The sequence below is a fragment of the Talpa europaea genome (assembly GCF_964194135.1).
Source record: "Talpa europaea genome assembly, chromosome: 3".
NCBI lineage: Eukaryota > Metazoa > Chordata > Mammalia > Eulipotyphla > Talpidae > Talpa > Talpa europaea.
In genome coordinates, this window is record NC_140069.1 from 28,030,656 (window position 1) to 28,051,586 (window position 20,931).

At 37.8% G+C, this 20,931-nt stretch overlaps 2 protein-coding genes across 2 annotated transcripts in view; both read right to left on the reverse strand.

The window, feature by feature from the left end:
• Positions 1–8,368, reverse strand: part of SPAG1 (sperm associated antigen 1) — a gene marked incomplete at both ends in the record, with an annotated part of 43,904 nt that extends 35,536 nt beyond the window's left edge. Inside the window, 4 exons of the mRNA XM_084230528.1 lie at positions 365–429; positions 3,674–3,796; positions 6,302–6,461; positions 8,229–8,368. Coding sequence (XP_084086654.1) covers positions 365–429; positions 3,674–3,796; positions 6,302–6,461; positions 8,229–8,368 — 488 coding nt within the window. The remainder of the gene's footprint in view (positions 1–364; positions 430–3,673; positions 3,797–6,301; positions 6,462–8,228) is intronic.
• Positions 8,369–14,897: 6,529 nt separating this feature from the next.
• Positions 14,898–16,018, reverse strand: POLR2K (RNA polymerase II, I and III subunit K; the record flags this gene model as incomplete). Its single annotated transcript, XM_084230126.1, has 3 exons — positions 14,898–14,920; positions 15,542–15,634; positions 15,958–16,018. 3 exons carry the CDS (start codon positions 16,016–16,018, stop codon positions 14,898–14,900), a joined length of 177 nt encoding a protein of 58 aa, XP_084086252.1.
• Between the last annotated feature and the right edge of the window lie 4,913 nt (positions 16,019–20,931).

Here is a 20,931-nt window from a genome sequence, read left to right on the forward strand (position 1 = left end):
TCTGTATTCTCTCTTTGAAAGCAAGCAAATTAGTGACAACTTAAATATTAATCAGACATAAACTATTAAGAACCTTGTAATTAAAACTCTGACCAATTTCTATCAATTTAAAACTTTCACACTTTTCTATGGGTAGGTAGATGGGTTACATTAGTTCTTTATGGTCACTTTTATAAACCAAAGGAGGCAGTAATTCTTTATTAACTGATAAAAGGATTAAAAGTGCTTTAACCAGATACTCTTAGTATTCTGTTGATGTAATCTGGTATTTTTGATATGTTTAACATATTTATAATAAGAAATTATATTTTATCATAGAAAAATTTTCAGTGACAAATTTTATATAAAGATATATAAAACATACTTATCCCACTCTGCATAATCCCTTGGAATTTTCTTTTTAGCTGGTCTATTTTTAGAATTTTTTTCCTGAAAGAATAAATCATATTTTATGATACATATTTAATACAAGATCAAATTTTACTATAAATGAATAAAATGTGAATTATTAAATACTTAAATTTGGTGAATTAGAAAGCTATCACAACTATAAAATAATTACTGACATAATAATATTTAGCATGTTTAAAAAGTATTGAAAATTTGTAGCTACTTTGAGAACAATCTACAGTACTTGAAGTACAGATGCCAAGTTTAAAAACACATGTTTGAAATGTGACTGTTACTGATTTTTGATTATCCAAAAAGCACTAGACTATCATTTTTTCTTTCAAAACCTAGGCACTAGGGAAATAATAACTGCTTTGCTTTATTAAAAATATTTTATTTATAATTACAGATATCCAATTTGGGTTAATTCTATTAACAAAAAATAAGTTATTGGCTTATGCAAACTTATGCAACCAAACTTATGAAAGAGTAGATTTGTTGCTAGATAAAAGAATTCATATGACCTCACTCCCCCTGTCCCTAGTACCTGCCTACTGATTTTGTTATCCTTGCTGGCTACTTGCTTTCTTCATGTGATAGGAAATGTGGCCACAGGCAGTCTGGAATTATTACCTCACAGGTCTCTGATCAGAATGAAAAAGGAAAGTGACTCTGGCTAGCCTGGGTCATGTGCCTATCCCTGACCAAGCACTAACTTGGTGCTATTAAGTGACCCAACCTAAGTCATATGCCCCCTGCCAGCTCCAGAAGGAAGGAGGGCAAACAATAAGTGATTAAGCTTACAAATAGTTTCTTTTTTTTTTTTTATAGAGGCATGTTTTATTTATTATTTTTATTTGTTTGTTTGTTTTTTGTTTATACAAGCACTGGGTACAGTCAGAAGCGCGGGAGGGTGAGAGAATTCACCAGAGCCAGAGCGGGGAGCAGAGCAGGCAGAGGGACCGAAGGACACTGCTGAGGGGAGCAGCGGGCGGCAGGAGAGGTCTGCGCGCCAAGTGGGACCCTCCTCCGGTGGCCAGGGAGCAGCCGGGGATCGAACCGGCGCTGCAGAGGCTGCGGGCAGCTTCGCAACCCAGCGCTCAACCGCTGCGCCACCAGGGAGGCCCACAAATAGTTTCTTAAAAGTCATAATTTGAAATAATTTGAATGGGTTTCTTTACCCAGACAGTTTTGTAACTTTGTACATTGGTCTTTCGGAGTTATGCAGATATTTCAGATATTTATACATTTCACGATATAGCCAAAAAAATCTTATCTGTTAATACCTTCATGGAGCACATCAGAAATGTCTTTAACCAAGAACCATATAAAAACACGAACTAGTCTAAATTGCATTTGAAAGCTCATATTTTCTCAGTGGCAAAAAAACACTGTCAGTTGGTTTCCTAGAAATGACAGGTTCACTTCACTCATTTTCAATACAATGTTTGACTAAACCCAAGTCTGAATAACCATAGTTTGTCTGTCAATCACTCTTTGGAATAAAAACTGTTTCAGGAAAAAGTGGCCACTTCAGTTGGCAACTCACACAAGTGCTTTTCTGCAGATAATAATGATCATATTTCACTTCACAGTGAAGTGTTAGTCCCATAAAATATTTAAAAATGTGACCTCAAAATTCAAGATTTTACACAATAAGTTTTATTGTTTCATCAAGGACATTTTTAGGTTGTTAGAATTTTTTTGCTGCCAGTGCCTACCAGTGGAGGAAACACTAGCAAAGAGCCTTCGTGTGTACTAACGCAACGGCAGCTTTACCCTCAGTGCAACATCACCCAGTGAAACAAAAAGCCATCATTTTTTAAAATAGAATTAACTTTCTGGATCTTTTGGGAGGATCTCTGGTACTCTAAGGGTCCATGGACCATACTTTGAGAACCACTGTTACCAGCCTGTATACCCATCCCCACCCCCACTCTCCCACTCACACTGAACTATAAATTCCTTGGGGGCAGAGATCAACTTTTATTCATTGTTATGTTTTAGGACTTAGCACATAATCGATATCTAAGAAATACAAGTTCATTGCTTACAGATAGTGTGACACACTACAGTGCACCTCACCTCATTACCTGAATAATTCCTTATGGGGAGTAAAAAGATCTAGCAAAGTAAATTATCTGGGAGCACAGTCACAGAGCTATGGATGTCTTTTATTTTTTTTATTTATTTATTTTTAAGGTAACATTAACATTGGTTTACCAATTTTTTTTTTAAAGATTTATTTATTTATTTATACAAGCACTGGGTACAGTCAGAAGCGCGGGAAGGTGAGAGAATCCACCAGAGCCAGAGCGGGGAGCAGAGCAGGCAGAAGGACCGAAGTACACTGCTGAGGGGAGCAGCGGGCGGCAGGAGAGGTCTGCGCGCCATGTGGGACCCTCGCCCAGTGGCCAGGGATCGAACCAGCACTGCAGAGGCTGCAGGCAGCTTCGCAAACCAGCGCTCAACCGCTGTGCCACCAGGGAGGCCCTATGGATGTCTTTTAAATAAAATGGAAGATTCAAAGAAGAGTTGAGAACAACAAGGATGCGTTAATCTAGAATGAAAAGACTTGTTACAAATTTACAAATTTACATCCTGTTAAAAATTATGAGAATGAAAGAAAAAAAACGTAGGGCAGGGGGAAAGGAATGTGTAATCCAAATGAAAGCCCAAAGACTCCCAGGGCCCAGAGCATGAGCTGGGTCAGAAACTCAGTTTCAACTTGAAGTAAAATAGAATGAATCTGGAAACCCCAACAGGCCCTTCTCTGTGGAACCTGGGTTAAAAAGGAAAGCTCTACAGGATAAAATAGGGACCAACCATCAAAAGTACTCATAAGGGGCTAGGGATAAAGAAAGACATGAGCTAAACAGACGACTAACACTTGAAACTGCTAGATGTAATAAAATAGTTCCTCTCTACCTCTACTAGATACAGTGAATTATTCCCTGAAATTCACACACACTCAATTCAATTGTACATGCTCATCAAAACTGGCCAGAGTAGAAGAGAGAGCACAACAACAAAATAAGGGAAGACAGTAAACCCAAGACACAAGTCTTCAAGGAAAAAGCTGATACATTTTGATCACCCAGGAATAAAAACAGCCTACTCCAGAAGGTTATAGCACACAGCCCGCTGAAGACCGTCCCAGCTCAACTCAGAACATGATACTTCGGCAACTTTGACTAAGCACAACAACACTCTTAATAAAGCAGCAACCACTGCAAATGTTTCCTACAGCCCACATCCCGCACCCCACACCAAATCAACCTACCTTGCTAGTGTGAAGTCGGCTGTTGGAACTACGTACTGGAGGCAAGTTATCTTCAGCTGGGAAAGTCTTGGTTTCAGAAGCATGTATTTTATTTTCTTCTTTCGTAATTTCTGATACCCAACTCTGAAAAGAAGGTAGAAAAAGAAAGACAGTTTAAAATTACTAACCAGGCATTTGAAAGGACTAGATGTCATTATAGCTTTAGTTTTTAGTTTTTCTCTCTACCTGGAATGCCCTTCCTACTCTTTTTTTTTTCCCCCAATTGTCAGATAATACAGACAATATAAATCTTTTCATCATAACTTTTTTAATTATAAGGTAAGTATATTCATATTACTATTGCCTTTTTAACTTGTATTTATCTTGCAATATTTTATTCATCACCCTTCCAGCAAGCTTTTCCTGAGCTCCCTGGTTGGCTACAAGTGTTCCTCTTCTGTGTATCAGCTCCTTTTCTGTACATCATACTGTAAGTTTCTTGAGGGCTGAGTCTCTATCTTAGTCTCGTCTTTGTGATTCAAGAATCAAACAGTTTATGGCATATAATAGATTCACAATAATGTTTATAAAAATTGAATTGTCACAGGTGCCAGGAAAAAACTGAGTAAGAAATTCCTTTCTCATCTGTGAAATTCTACCACTTAGTATTTGGCAAATACATCGATAGTAAGGGTCTAATATTGGTTAGATACACTTAAGGTAAGCACTGGGATACAGCAGTAAACTATGTTATCTGTTTATCTGCATAGAACACAGGAAGGATGAAAGGGGCAAAGAGAGGAAAAAAGAAAAGCAGGCAGACAAGGAAGGTAAGAGGGAGAAGAGGAATTATAGAGGACAGGGAGTAAGAGATAATGGGGAATGAGGGAGAAGTGGCGGGGAATGTATGACAGAAAAGGAGGTGAGAGAGGGACTAATTCAAAAAGTGACAAGAAGAAAACAAAACAACTGGGAGGAAAGTGACTCTGCAACTAAAACTAAGCTGTTTTACATGCTGAAAATAATGCCAAATGAATATGGCTATAAATTGCTATTTTGACATGTAGATTAGCTACCACATTTTTAAACCAAGTCTAAAAATGAAAAAGCTGAACTGTATTAAGAACTTAGCATCCTAAGTAAGAAAATACCTTTTCCTCATATTGTTTTCAAATTTATTATTCACCCAGGAAAAATATACTGAATAAAAAGGAGCAAAACCAAAAAACTCTGCTTTTCCAAAATCCATTTAAAAATTAGTTCTTACGCAAAATGAAACCACAAAGGAACTCTGAGAAATATATAGGGATATATGCATCTGGTGGAGAAAATAATTTCCCAAGTATAAAAGCAAATGAAAAGATCATAAAAAATAAAAGCAAGAGGTGTGATTACATTTTAAAAATTTTAAATGAATATACATGAAAAACACCATAGACAAAATTAAAGAGGCATATATAGTATTGATGGAAAACTTACAACTTATAAGACAGGACTTTTACAAATAAAAAAACATGTCAATAGAAAAATCCACAAAGGGACTTTTTCTCCAGGCGCTACTGGTGGAACAGAGACTGGATTTACCTTCCTTACTAAAATCTACAGAATTAGATAAAATATATGATACAATGGTTTCTAGACATTGAACAATAGCTAGCACAGAACAATGACCCTTGAAAGAAGGAAAACAAATCTACAGTGATTGAAAGCAGTTCAGTGGTTGGCCAGGGAACTGCAAAGGGAAACAAGGAAATTTTAGGGGCACAGCAGAAATTTTCTGTGGCATGTATTTATCAAAATAAAGTGAAATATGTACAATAAGATTGCTAAATTTTATTGGATATAAATTATAGCTCAATAAAGCTGAGTAAGAAAAGTGTAAAGATACAAATCATTAACAAAATAAGAAATTCAAATGACAGATAAATGAAAAAATTTAACATTGCTAATAATCAAAAAACCCACTACTTGCATTTTTCAACTACTTACTTGACTAAAAATGTTAAGAATTATTACAGGGAAGATTACCTGAAAATAGGCATTCTTTTACACAGCTAGTAGGAAGGTTTTTAGCTCAATTCTTCTGAGAACATATGTTTCAAAAGTCTTAAAATTATTCAAATCTTTTGATAAAGCAAGTTGTATTCTATTTATTCCAAGGAAAATAACACTAGCAGTACCAAAAATTAACAAATAAGTTTGTATAGCACTACTTATAGAAGCTGATGGAATTAAGGTTCTTTTATAGGATGGAGTATTATTCAGTCATTTAAAATATAAACAGGTATATGACACACACTATATTCTAGATGTTAAGAAACAACTAACACTACCTTGTAACTATCACTAATAACATTTTACAGACAAAAAAGACTAGGGTTTCGAATAAATGAAGTAGACATATGCGCAATATCACTTAAATTCAATGTCACCAAGAGCCCTTTGCTGGCAACTAAGGAGGCTAGGATTTCAGGTAAGTAAAGCAGAAACATATACAAAAGGACAATGTCACGGGCCTCCCTGGTGGCACAGCGGTTGAGCGCTGGGTTGCGAGGCTGCCCGCAGCCTCTGCAGCACCAGTTCGATCCCCGGCCACCGGCGAGGGTCCCACAAAAGGACAATGTCACAAAAACTGGTGTTACTCCATACCTTTATATCACCGTCGATTTTTTCCCATTCTTCTGCTGTAAAACTGGATGCTGTTGCTGCAGGTTTATCTTTCCTTAAAGCTCGACTTTGAGGAGCCAATCCTTTAAGACGATTTTCACAAAATTCTGTAAGTTCAGGATAATATCCTTCCTCTCCAGACCTTTAAAAAAATTCAGAATTTCACTTTATTGAGAGATCACTAAGACCAGTGGTTTGAAAATTGGATTATACAGAGTCCAAGGGTTCTGCAGAAATCTCAAGGACTACCTATGCACAAGGATGAAGGGTGGGCTGCTGCTGCCCACTCATCTTCCTCAAGAAGCACAACGTCTATTTTTATCTGCTAACCTATATATGAATCAATGCAATGAAGGAAAAGTGTTTCAAAATATCAATTCCTATCACACATTTTATTTTTTTAATTTAATTTTTTTACATCATTCTTCATCTTTGTACAATGTATGCTTTCTCATCTCAGTTAAATGAAATTCCCACCAATTCACCCATGTACCATCACCATAGTCCCTTGTGCTCTTCACACCCCTGCTTTGATCCTACTCCCCTACCCCCCAGGAATGTCTTTGGTTTATAGTTGCCTGTTGATTTGATATTTACTTTATTATAATTATTTTCTTTCCCTGATCCCTTATTTGGATCCTCTACGTTCCTCCTAAAAGTGAAACCATCTGGTATTTCTGGCTTATTTCACTGAGCATGATCCCTTCCAGCTCCATCCACGTTGCTGCGAATGGCATGAGTTTATCTTTTTGATTTCTGAGTAATATTCCACTGTGTATATGTACCACATCTTCTTGATTCAGTCATCTATTTTTGGGCATCTGGGTTGTTTCCATAGCTTGCCAATTGTAAATAGCGCTGCAATAAACATAGGGGCACAGGTGTCCTTCTGAATTAATGTTTTTGTGTCCTTTGGGTAGATACCGAGGAGTAGAACTGCTGGATCATATAGAAGCTCCATTTTTAGCAATTTGAGGAAACTCCAAACAGCTTTTCATAGTGGTTGGACCAGTTTGCATTCCCACCAGCAGTGTAGGAAAGTTCTTTATTCTCCACATCCTGGCCAACAATTATTGTTGCCAGTTTTTTTTAATATGTGCCATTCTCACTGGTGTGAGATGATATCTCATTGTGGTTTTGATTTGCATTTCCCTGATTATGAGTTATATTGAACATTTTTTCATATGCCTATTGGCCATTTACATTTTCTCTTTAGAGAAGTGTCTTTTTAGCTCCTCTGCCCATTTTTTGACTGGGTTGTTTACTTTGTTTTTGTTGAGTTTCATCACTCTTTGTAGATCTTTGTATCACACATTTTAAAAGTTGAATAAATTATATTTTCTCTTTTTAATACACACATTCACAACTACTTTATCTTTTCAAAAAAAAATGTGGAGGAAGCAAGAAAAATGCCTCTTGGGTATGAATTAGTCTAAGTTTCATACTCAAGTAGATTTAACTACAACCTTCCAAACTAACCACAGGATCAAAACCACTATATTGGAAACTAATATGGGCAAAAATAATAAACAAACTCAATATTTGAAAATCTGCTCCACTAATTCTAGTGGAGCTTCAACATCTAGAAGACAACAGCAAGGGGGCCTCCCTGATGCCACAAGGGGTTAAGTCTCAGCACTATCGAAAAAGCTGCAGCCATTGCCACTGAAGCACAAGTTAGATCCCTGGCCAGGGATTTAACCCACATGTCTTTTGTCTCCCCACTCCTCCCCTCAGCAGTGTATGTCAGCCTGTTCTGTTCCCGGCTCTGTCTCTGGTGAATCCTCTCACCCCCCCCTACACCCATGGCCTGAACCCCAGTTCTTGTATGCATAAATAAATAAATCTTTTAAAAAAGACAACAACCAAACAATTAAAATTGGCTTATGAAATGATTTTTAAATGTTACCTGAGCACACAAAGAATTTTTTCCAAGTGTTTAACATCTGAACATTTTTCAATATACTTGAAATCCAAATGTTCAACAGGGATTTTAAATGTTTTTGTTGTCCCAAAACCCCACAATGATGGATAATCTTTGGAAGCCATGGCTGAAATGTAAGAAGAAAACGTTTGTGAGTCTAATAATATATATATAGTAATATTCCATTTGGATAATGGTAATCACTTAAATACTCCTGAAATATTTATTTTTCACATATAGAAGAGGACGTAAAGTTTTTTTCCAAGGAAAAGGTTATTTTTTTTTTTAATTCTCTCCCTGATGATATATACTGTTCATGGAGCTAAATCACTATGTCCCATGCACGGATTACCTTACTTAACCTTCAATTAGGTTCAAGTACAATGACAAAACAGATTCTGGTCCTCATTTATGTCCAGTACCTGGGATTTAAAAATTAAACTGGAAAAAAAAAAGCCCCAGACTAACAGGAGAAAAGTTTTATTTTATTAATATAAGCACATGGGGGCTTCATAGAAAAGAAGTGAAAATCTAAAGGAACCTTTTGACCTGGGAGCCCACAAGCCATTGTAACAAAGGGTGATGAGACAAAGGGAGTTTGGGCTTCTAGGAGAAGGGAAAAACTAATAGCAGATAAGGATTATTTTAATGAGGTTGGTTTATACAGACTCATCTTGGTGCTGACTCTCCAGCTACTGTGATAAGGGTTGTTCTTTTCCTGGTGTGGGAGAGGGGTGGTGAGGACACCTTCACAAAGGGAAATCTATGTACTACTTTAAGTGCAGAAAGGGAGAGGGCAGAGAATTCACCCTGTGTCTGCTGTTTGTCTTCAGCTCACTGTAATCTCACTGTAATCTTAGGTCAAAGTGGCCTATTTGGGGGTACCGTTCTTATCCCCCTTTTAAGACATCTTTTAACATTGATTTGACTAACTTTCTATTTTAGCACTTTGTTAACACTCAGATTTCCTTTGTGATTCAGCACAAACATAAATAACATCTTTCTGTAGCTTTCCTTAACATCACCTTCTTCCCCATTTTTTGCCGCCGACTCCCGACTCCCATCAATGAACCACTCCCAGGTCTGTGTTCTAGTGGCACTCTGAACATACCTCTCTCATAACACACAGCACATCTTCTAAGTATATTTCTTTGTCTTCCCATCTAGATTGTGAGATATCTTATTTTATTCATCTTCATAGTTTCAGGACAAACATAAAAAGTGCCTCATAGGGGCCTCCCTGGTGGTGCAGGGGTTAAAGACAGTACTGCCAGATACTACAGCATGAGTTCTATCTCTGGCTGGCCAGGAAGCTAACCCACATGGTGCAGCAGACCTCTCCTGTCTTGCTGGCTGCTCCTCTCAGCAGTGTATTTCAGTATATCTGCCTGTTCTGCTCCCCACTCTCTCTGGTGAGTCCTCTCACCCGCCATGCACCTCTAACTTACACCCCTGTTCTTATATGCATAAATAAATAAATCTTTTTTTTAAAAAAAGGTGCCTTAAACCCTATAACACTTGCTAAACTCAATTGGAAATAAGGAGGTTTGGGGCAGTCTAACGTCAATGATACTGCTGCTAGTGATGATGATAGTAACAGCCACAAATACTTATATGTTCTTAATGTGTGCTGTGCACCCTTCATATATATGTTACCTTTATATACATGTTACCTCATTCAATCCATCAACTACTGTATCAGGTAGGCTTTAAGTAGAGAGCAATAATAATAGTTAACATTGATGGAGTTAAATTACTGTGACATGGATTATCTCACTTAATCTTCAAAACACTCTCAGAAAAGATACTAATATTTATTCCCACTTTGCAGATGAGGAAGTTGGCATTTCAAGTAAGTAAACTGCTCCAGGTCATGTAAATACCAAGAAGTGAACTGAAGATTTGAATCTCGGTAGGTACCTATAAAATCCACACACTTAACCATCATAACTATGCTTTTTAAATTACAGGACTGCACTGCATGATATTGATTTAGTGAATTGTAATTAGCAATGCTTTATAATGAGATTAAAGACAAATTAGATTACCTGACACCTCCCACACTAACATTGTCTCATAAACAGTTTTATTTCATATCCATATAAACAGAAATTATACTGTGTGTATAAATATACATGTTGCAAAGTAAAAATATATTTCTCAATGTCAATGCTTTTTAAAAGCCACAGCACTAAAACACATTGGGTGATCAATTTTAAAACAAGCAGCAGCAGTGGGTCTATTTCATGTATTTCCTTCACCATGCCTGCCTCCTGCCTGGTCAGATATGAGACCGCTGCAGAAATAGAGATGAGAACACTGCCAACTTTCTCCTCCATATTCCTGCTGCCTTTAATTTGGATACAGACTATAAATGACAGTTGGTCAACTTTTGAATGCAATCCAGCTGAGAAATGAGATTGTGGTTTTCACAGCACACCAGCAGAGCTCAGCACGATGAAGGTCTCCAATCACAACCATATCCTTAAGGGTGGAAATAACAGGACAGACAGCAAGATGAAGAACTTTTAAAATATTGATGCTGCCCAGAATAGACTGGGAAAATTCTCCGAAGGTAACCCAAAGAGCTGGAAGATCTCTGATGGGAGAGATTTAAGCATCGAGTGGGATAAAATAAATCACCTCGAATTGAAGGTATCTTGCAGTTGCTGAGGTTTTATGATTTGAATTAAAATACTGAAAAACATTTTAATGATAAAGCCATCTCTTACCTAATATGAGGAATTTTATTCTGAACACTTTCAACATTCCTCTGAGAATCTTTCTTGAAAATTACCATGTTTTTTTGTTGTTGTTTGTGAAATACACATTCTCAAGACCACTAAATATTAATTCTCAAGTTCCAAAATACAAGTTATACAATACTCTATTAGCTCACTTTACAACTTTTTCACAAATTTGGTTTCAATGTCTTTGATTAGGAAAACCTTTGCTACTAGTTGGATTTCTTTTTTTCTCCATCATCCTCATCCACATTCAGTCCCCCCTGTTTTCTAATTAGTCAGCTGATTAAGTTTATGCTCAGAGAAAATCTGGGCACCTTCCAAGCAGGCAGCCTTCTAGCACCTAGAGTCGAGCGCCCCCTGCAGCGAGACCCATAGTAAATGGCATCCTCCAGCCTAGCAACGGTTTCTATGTACACCACAGCCTGAGAGTACAGAGCGGTCAGGTACTGGCGAAGATCCATGGGAGCATTACAGCAACCCAAAAACGGTCGGGGGGGGGGGCACCTTAGAACCCTTTAAATTCGCTCCCCACTTGATCGTAAGGACTGGTCGCCGCTGGTGGACCCCAAGGATCCCCGTGATGCCACCGAGCCTCAAGGTCCGCCATAGTCAGCCCGAGAAACAAAAGGCCCCAAGTTTGTGACCCTCGACCGCGAAGTATGACCCTCTCACAACGCACTCCCTCATTCTATTTCGAGGATGCATTAGCTCCTGCAGTTACGCTTTCAGGCCGGTTCTCTGTAGGAGGGACTGTAACCAAAAGGTCTAATTCAGCCGGGGTCGCAGGTACTCACCGGGTCTCACGCCCCGAGCCAGGCGGAGTAGACGACTGGACCAGCAGCTGCGGGGCGAGGGGTGTGTCGCCTAAGGACCCCCCCGCGAGAGGCTGCCGGCCCTGGGCGGGGATTAAGCTCTCTGAGGGATGATTGGCTGGTTCTGGACCTGTGATCTTACTGATTGGCTTTGCAGGCCCGGATGGCACCCAAACAAGCCACCCAATCGGAGAAGTGAGTCTCGGTGAGAGCGTCCCCTTTACTATCTCAGTTCGTTTTAGATAAAAGCTGTTATTACTCTGGACAGTTATACTACCTGCAAGATAAGTTTGTATCTATGTTTGCCTAACTATAGAAACATAATTAAACTTTCAGGATTTCTACATTGCAACCAAAATCATTTGCCTCCTTCCTTTTATTGCCTTGTCTTTTTCATGCATCTAACATTTTGTGAGGACTAGTTATTAATCAGATACTGCAATACTGGGCGCTGGGATAAAAAGGCAGCAAGACAACACAATTCGGATAAATAAAACAGTAGAGATCATTTGTGAGATAGTCGTATTTCAGCTTTATAACTTCAGATGAGTTAAAATAGATACTAAACATCCAGCACCTTCCCAATTTAAGTTTTGCACTTAAATTGCAGGTTTACAGTCTATTAGCTGACACTATCATCGTGGTAAAAATTCTAATGTTATGTATTTTCACTGCCATTGTTGGAGAATGTTAAATTAGCATGTTTAAGGACAGATTCAAACTTTAGCATAATCTGTAGGCTGCTTTACTAATTTATCATGGGAAGCAGGATCACATGTCCCAGGGTATATAAAGTCACTTCATTTCTCCTCTCCTTCAGCAAGTTTCATCTAAAGTCATGCAGGAAGTAATAGATTGGATGAAAAAGCATCTGCACTTCTGAGTTGTGGGTCACAATTTGAGATGTCTCTTGTGTTATGTATGATGGAGACGTCTTGTGTATCTGTGACAATAGGGCGTTTCCTTATTCACTCTTCATTTGCTATTGTTTGACAACTTCTAATAAAAATTTACTTACACCTCTAAAAACAAAACAAAACCATGTCCTCCAAGACTAAAACACTCTGCTCACTGTAAGGACATCATTTTATTTCCAGCATAGGAAGGAATCCTTTAAAAATTTGGGGGAATGGTTGTAATTCCACCTGCTCTTCAATTTTCTCTTCACGTGCACTTTCTCTTTCATCCTATACATATATACTTATGTATAAACAAGCATGGTAAAAGGCAATTTGAAGGAAGCATACTAAGCAAATGAAAATGATCATCTTCATAAAGACATTGAGTTCAAGAAACAAAGAAATTTTTAAAAATTAAAATTATACCAGAAAATAAAAACTCCCAAAATAGGTTAGGAAGTATAGTTGGAGAAATCTTTTATAGAGCAGAGAAAGAGGAAAAAATAAAGATGGTAAGCAGGAAAGCTTTGCCAATGATACTTTTTTTTTTTAAAGATTTATTTATTTGTTTGTTTATTTATACACGCACTGGGTACAGTCAGAAGCAAGGGAGGGTGAGAGAATTCACCAGAGCCAGAGTGGGGTGCAGAGCAGGCAGAAGGACCGAAGTACACTGCTGAGGGAAGCAGCAGGCGGCAGGAGAGGTCTGCGCGCCATGTGGGACCCTCCTCCGGTGGCTGGGAGCAGCCGGGGATCGAACCGGCGCTGCAGAGGCTGCGGGCAGCTTCACAACCCAGCTCTCAACTGCTGCGCCCCCACGGAGGCCCGTCAATGATTCTTAACATTACATTTTTTAACTTTAAAATTTATTTTTTACTTATTTATACATAGAAGAACTGGGGTATAGGGGTACCCCAGAGGTAGGGGTGTAAGAGGATTCACTGAATAAAATGAACGTGAGTACCCTCTGGTTAACTGTCTAACCTGACTTCCAGGTACATGGCCTGAAGTACCCAGCACTCACTGGCAATCTAAGTACAAAGTAGAGCTCAACAGAAGAGTGCTTGCAGACCTTGCCAACTACCAATGACTTTTAAATCTCTGGTTGCTCTGGCCAAAAGGAAGGATTTGCAGCTTCTATGGGGAACAGAAGAAGCATAAAGTCAAATTTTCTAGAGTGGTGCAACTACACTGCCTATCTGGTACAGGCATTTCCCTGATGATCCTGACTGAAACAGCTACCAAAATCAGTCAGCATGTGTAAATCTGATTTGAATTTGTTTGTATCTCAGTAACAGAGATTCAGAGTATCCCATAGATCATGCAAATAAAGGTGGTGTACTTGTAGAAAAAAATGAATAAAATGGCAAATTTCTCAAATGTCAGAGACACATGTAGATATTAACAAAGTTGGAATAGATTCAGTCTTCAAAATGGTTATTAGTAAGTAAACATGAAATTCCACAGTGATGGAATCCAGCAACAAGAATACAGGCAGGGCCATAAATTCTTTATTTCTAAAATCAAGGCAAAAGTTTTAAACTTTATCCAGTAATTCAACGTTAACCAATCTTTATTTTTATATTCTGAAAGAATATTTTACCTTAACAAATGCTAAAACCTGAGAATACCTGCCGTAATTGTCTGCCCCATCATTGGTTTTATTTTGTCTTACAGAAAGCAACCATTAAAATTTGTTTTTGCCAAAATTAGTGAAACAAAATACACACAGAAATACCTATGCCAAGTAACAAATGAAATATATAACCCAAAGACATGTATGCACAGACAGTAAATACACTAGTGTACTCCATACAAAATAATGCTAGAGTTTACAACAGTTGATGATGTAAAACAGGGTCTTCCAAGTGTTACTCAGATCTTTAGAGGGCTGGAGAAAACTCCATTTTTCATAAGGGCTCCAAATGATGCTAGGTTTTTCTAAGAAGTGTATTTGGGGAAGCAATTTCAATCTTCATACTGGGGTAGATTACATATGCTTTAAAATTAAATTATGACTCATGTAACTGAACAAAAAATAATTTCTTTATACAAACTATTGACATCTAAATACAAGTTTTTAAAGTAAAATAAATTGTATAAAGTTATATTCCTAAAATATGCTAAGAAAAGCTATACACAATGAGAAACAGCAAATCCAAATCCAAAAGAAGATATTCCTCTGAATTCCACATTTCATCGAGCATCAAAAACTACCACTGTATTAAGGTGAGTTAAGGAAAAAAAATCTATTTGAAAGCTCTATGAAAGATTTAACACTTTCAAGTTACCTTCTCTTCGTAATGTTAGTTATTTAAAATGCACAAGAGAATGAAATTCACTATTTATAATAACAATTGGAAATGAACTAAAACCAATTTCAATTTTTAATAATTCCCTTTCCATGACATAAAAGATCAATACACCAAAAACAATGAGGTGATGTTAAAGGTGACAATTTGTTAATAAATGTTGGTTGCTATCGTACATAACAATTTACACTCAGCATTTGGGTTCACTGGTAGGTCTCGCTTTTTTTATTAGCTAACATACACAATATTTATTATTTCTCCTTGTGTAACTTAGTTTGCCCATAAACTCACGCTAAGAACGAGGACTGAAATACAGAATCCCTGAAAAATAAATTAATGAAAATAAAAATCAACTAATATTTACAGCCTATAAGCTCATATTGGTCCATGAAAATATTAATCATGCTTTTTTTTTAAAAGTAATCCAAGTAAGTACTATGTTTACCAGAAATTAGTCTTTGATTTTTCAATCCCAGCATTCTTCATTTCCTCCAACCTCATACTTAGAAACCATAGTTAAAAGGATACATCTTTTAGTCCTTTTCTTGTACATTATTCTGTATCCACATTCTCTGCATCTGATTGGATCCCTGGATTTTATTTCATTCTCTGTGTGACATTCTAGAAAAGAAAACACATTCATTCAGTGTCTAGAAGGAAAGTATTTCAGACAAGCAAATTAACTGTATTTTTCCTCCAAAGCACTAAAACATATTCAATCTCAAGGGTATGTTGCTATTACCATACATATGGGGGGGGGGGGAGACAGGAAAAAAGGATTGTCAGCAATGCTCATTTTTCCAGGACAGAAAATCTCAATGAAAGGATTCCTTTTTACAGTTGTTAAAATGTTCAACTTTGTAAGACAAATAATAAAGTTAGGTCAAAGATAAATGTAATAATTTAAAAAGGGTTTACATTCTTGATATAAGTGCTTCACTTACCTCCACAGATATATATCATTGGCTGCTGCTTTGGAGGCTGAACTTCCTTTTGTGTGTCCATTGTTCCTGAAATCACAGACTCAAATTCAATATTTCTACGGGGCTCCTCACAAATCCAACCAGGCCCTCCTGTTTTTCCTCAGGGAAAGCTAAAAAAGGTCCTAATTTCTAATTTCTACTTTTCCAAAAGCTATTGGTAGTTCTAATGGGGAAACAAATAACATATTGCCACTTAGCCCTAAACTGGACATAATAAGTACTCTATACATGCGATTTCATTATAATCTTAACGACAATCCTAAAAGGTATCACCCTTATTTTACAAGCTTTAAAGAAAATCTGCGCAGGATTATTCAGATATTGAAAGGCAAAGGGATTTCGATCTGACTGCAGAACTCTAGGAGATAACCAAAACATTATATCCCTGAACAGGGAGACGTGCTAACCCAAGATAGGGGACGAATAATACAAAAGCTCCCAACAACTAAACTCCAAGAAACTAGGCGAAAGACTAACAACACAGACTCTATTCCCAGTCTCTCCCAATCCGAACCCCACAACGGAGCTTTTTAAGCTGGAGAGTCTTTCCAGTTTGTCCCAAATACTTACGCTCAAATCGCAACCTACCAACCTACCAATTCCCCTCCTACGCAGCACCGGGAAACCTCGCGGTCCGCTAATCCAGACCAAGTGACTCCTCACAGGGTCTCAAGCAAGTTCCGGCGCCGGCATATGACGTACCTGGGCCGCCGCCTCTTCCGCGCCGGGCATTTCCGTGGAAACCGGGTTGTGCGCAGGCGTACACCCCAGAAGTTGTAGTTGCTGGTGCTTGTTTGCCCCGCAGCTATTTTCATTTTTCTGGAATGTAAAGCGTTCTAACAGCTATTGGATGTGGAAAGGCGTCTGTTTGTTTAATTGAGGAAGTCCCTAGAAAGCTCTGCTTCCAGGAAGGCAGAGGGTTAGAAGAGAAACCGAAATGACGAGTGCCCTGGGAATCCTAGGTTAGACATTACTCGGAGGAACATAGAAGACTCGAATCCACTAACGATTTTCACGTAGAAAAGACTTTGCAGCTTATATTTTTTTAAATAGTTAAATATCTGTGCTGGGGCAGTGGTGCAGCTTCTTCCTATCCTTTGCATCATTTCGTTTTTGCTTTTCTGCCCTTTATTTCCTGTAATTTTCCCTCACCCGATCCAGCAAAAGTGGGCCTGGGGTTAACTAACTGTTACTCCCACTTTAAGGCTACGGGATTTTGATAGCTGCAGTCAGCCACTGACCTTCTTTCCATCCCGTGTATCCCTCCGTGGGAAATAGCTGGGTTTTAGAATTCTAAGATCAACGGTGGGATGAGACCCAATCCAGAAAGAGACTAAAAGATCGAAAACTGATGGGTAAAGAATAGGAAAATATAGCTTGATCATTTAAAGTTGGACCATATAGTAAAGCTCAAAGCAAGCTACATATGACTACGTGTCTTTTTGTCCTTGGGTGGGTGGGGGGCAATGAAAGTTATTCGTCCCTGAATGCTAGAAGAAGGGTATGCTCTTTCACTCTTGAGTTGCGGTAACATAAAAAAAAAAAAAAAAAAAATCAGAGAAAGAGAAAGGGGCAATGTTTAAATGGGATTCAGGTTGTGTGGCTTCTATTTAACAAGGCAAATTTCACTGCCCTGTTCCATTAGGATGAGTGGGCATTAAACAAAATAAGTAAATAATATATTTTAGAAGGTGATAAATTACATAGAGAAAAGCCAGTAAAAGAGAATTGCAAATGTGTGGCAGGGAAAGGCAAATGGTGGCAAACAGATTCCTAGAGTTTGAAGGGCTACTGCTAACTCTACCTGGAAATATAGGGGAAGCTGCAGAGAGATGTTGTCTTGAACATTGTTATTCACCAAGTCTTTACCTAAAGTCCTAGAGGTGTACCTCAAATGTAACAATCACACTAAATTCATCTTATTTTCTCCCAAACCTGTACTCTTTGCTCTCGCAACCCCTCTTCCTTGTGTTTATTCTGGTAATGGAATATGGCCAGTAGATTCTTCTCCACCTTCACTGTCTCCCAGAGTAATGCAGTAACTTTCTCACCTCTCTTTGTTCTGTCCTCCATTCTACTTGCATTGGCTAGAGATGTCAGCTTCATAACATGTATGCAGAACTCTCCATGAATTGACTTCTTCACCTTTTCAAGACTTTTCTTTGCCCTTTCCTCAAGCAAGTCTTAGTTCCCAGCAAATTATTTAGTCTCCAATGTGCCATTTCATTCTTTCCTGCTCTTGCACATTTTGTTCTGAGATTGAAATCAGTTGCTCTTTGTCTTTGAAATGTCCAGTTTCCCTTCAAATTCCCCCTCACATCATGGTCTTTATAAAAAGTTAGCTCAGCTCCCTCTTCTTCATTAAGGTAAATTGATCCCTCTTTCCTTTGTGTTACTAATGTTATTACAGCACTTATGGATCACTTATCAGTGAGTCCCTTAAGGGCAGAAACTGCCTTACTCACCTTCGTATTCCCAGGACCTAGCTGGTAATTGGAACATAGTCAGGGCTTAATTCTTGGTGACTTTGACTTTGTGTATATCACATTTTGATTGAGGGGCATCCAGTGGAGAAATGTTTAGTCAGAAGAGAGTTGTGGTAGCAACTGTTAGTGGTTTAAAAGTAATGGTTGAACATCAACAAAAAGAAATATAAAAACCATATGATAATATCAATAGATGCTGAGAAAGCTTTCGACAAAGTGCAACACCCATTCATGATAAAAGCCCTTGAAATTCTTGGGATACAAGGAACATACCTCAACATCATAAAGGCCATCTATGACAAGCCAACAGCCAGTATCATTCTCAATGGTGAAAAGCTGAAAGCAATTCCATTAAGATCTGGAACAAGACAAGGATGTCCACTCTCACCATTGCTTTTCAATATAATGCTGGAAGTCCTAGCCAGGGCAATAAGACAAGAGAAAGACATCCAAGGAATCCAAATAGGAAAAGAAGAAGTCAAACTATCACTATTTGCAGACGATATGATATTAAACATAGAGAACCCCAAAAACTCCACAGAAAAGCTAATTCAACTCATCAATCAGTTCAGTAAAGTGGCAGGATACAAAATCAACACGCAAAAGTCAGTAGCCTTCCTATACACAAACAATAAATCTGAAGAAGAGGAAATCAAAAAGACCATCCCTTTTGTTATTGAAACAAAAAAAATCAAATATTTGGGAATAAATCTAACAAAAGAGGTAAAGGACCTATACAAAGAAAACTATAAAACACTGTTAAAAGAAATAGAAGAAGACACAAAGAAATGGAGAGACATCCCCTGCTCATGGATTGGAAGAATAAACATTATTAAAATGGCCATCCTTCCAAAAGCAATATACAGATTCAATGCTATTCCAATCAAAATTTCAATGTCATTCTTCAAAGAAATAGAACAATTATTGATGAAATTCATATGGAATCACAAAAAACCCCGAATAGCCAAAGCTCTCCTGAAAAAAAAAGAAGGGAATGGAGGCATCAGACTCCCAGACTTCAAACTATACTACAAAGCCATAATCATCAAAACTGCATGGTATTGGAACAAGAACAGACATACAGACCAATGGAATCGAATAGAAAATCCAGAAATAAACCCACAGATTTATGGTCAACTAATCTTTGACAAAGGAGCAAAGAATATGCATTGGAGCAAAGAAAGTTTGTTCAATAAATGGTGCTGGGAAAACTGGGTCGCTACATGCAAAAGAATGAAGCTTGACCACCACCTCACACCATACACAAAAATCAACTCAAAATGGATTAAAGAACTAGACATAAGACCTGAAACCATAAAATATATAGAAGGAAATATAGGCGAAACACTACGTGATTTGCACATCAAAGACATCTTTACAGACACATCACCCAAAGCAATGAGAGTGAAGGCAAAGATAAACAGCTGGGACTACATCAAATTAAAGAGCTTTTGCACAGCAAAAGAGACAATAACAAAAACAAAGAGAAACCCCACCAACTGGGAGAACATTTTTGCACCCAACACTAATGATAAAGGACTGATCACAAAAATCTGCAAAGAGCTGATGAGACTCAACAACAACAAAGAAAATAATCCAGTCAAAAAATGGGCAGAAGAGCTAAAAAGAAACTTCTCTGAAGAGGAAATGCAAATGGCCAACAGGCATATGAAAAAATGTTCAACATCACTTGTCATCAGGGAAATGCAAATCAAAACTACCATGAGATACCATCTTACACCAGTGAGAATGGCACATATTAAAAAAACTAGCAACAACAAATGTTGGCGAGGGTGTGGAGAAAAAGGAACTCTTCTGCACTGTTGGTGGGAGTGCAAACTGGTCCAACCACTGTGGAAAGCTGTGTGGAGATTTCTGGACCTACTAAACATAGAGCTTCCATATGATCCAGCAATTCCACTCCTAGGTATTTACCCAAAGGACACAGAAACATCAATTCCAAAGAACACCTGCACCCCTATGTTTATAGCAGCACTGTTTACAATAGCTAAGCTTTGGAAACAGCCCAAATGCCCAAAAATAGATGACTGGATCAAGAAGATGTGGTACATATATACCATGGAATATTACTCAGCATTCAAAAAAGATAAACACATGCAATTTGCAGCAACATGGATGGCGCTGGAAGGGATCATGCTCAGCGAAATAAGCCAAAAAGAAAAAGAAAAATACCGGATGGTCTCACTCATAGCAGGAATCTAGAAAACTTAAATAAGGGACCAGGAAAATGAATAACTATAAGAAAGTGAAAATCAAAATCAACAAAAAACTATGAACCAGAGACACTTTTAGGGGGGCGGGGGCGGGAGGGGAGGGATTGGGGTCAGAATGGGGGGCTGCAATTGTATGGGGAATATAACAATAAAATTTATAAAAAAAAATATTAAAATAAAAAAAAACAAAACAATTAAAAAAATTTAAAAAATAA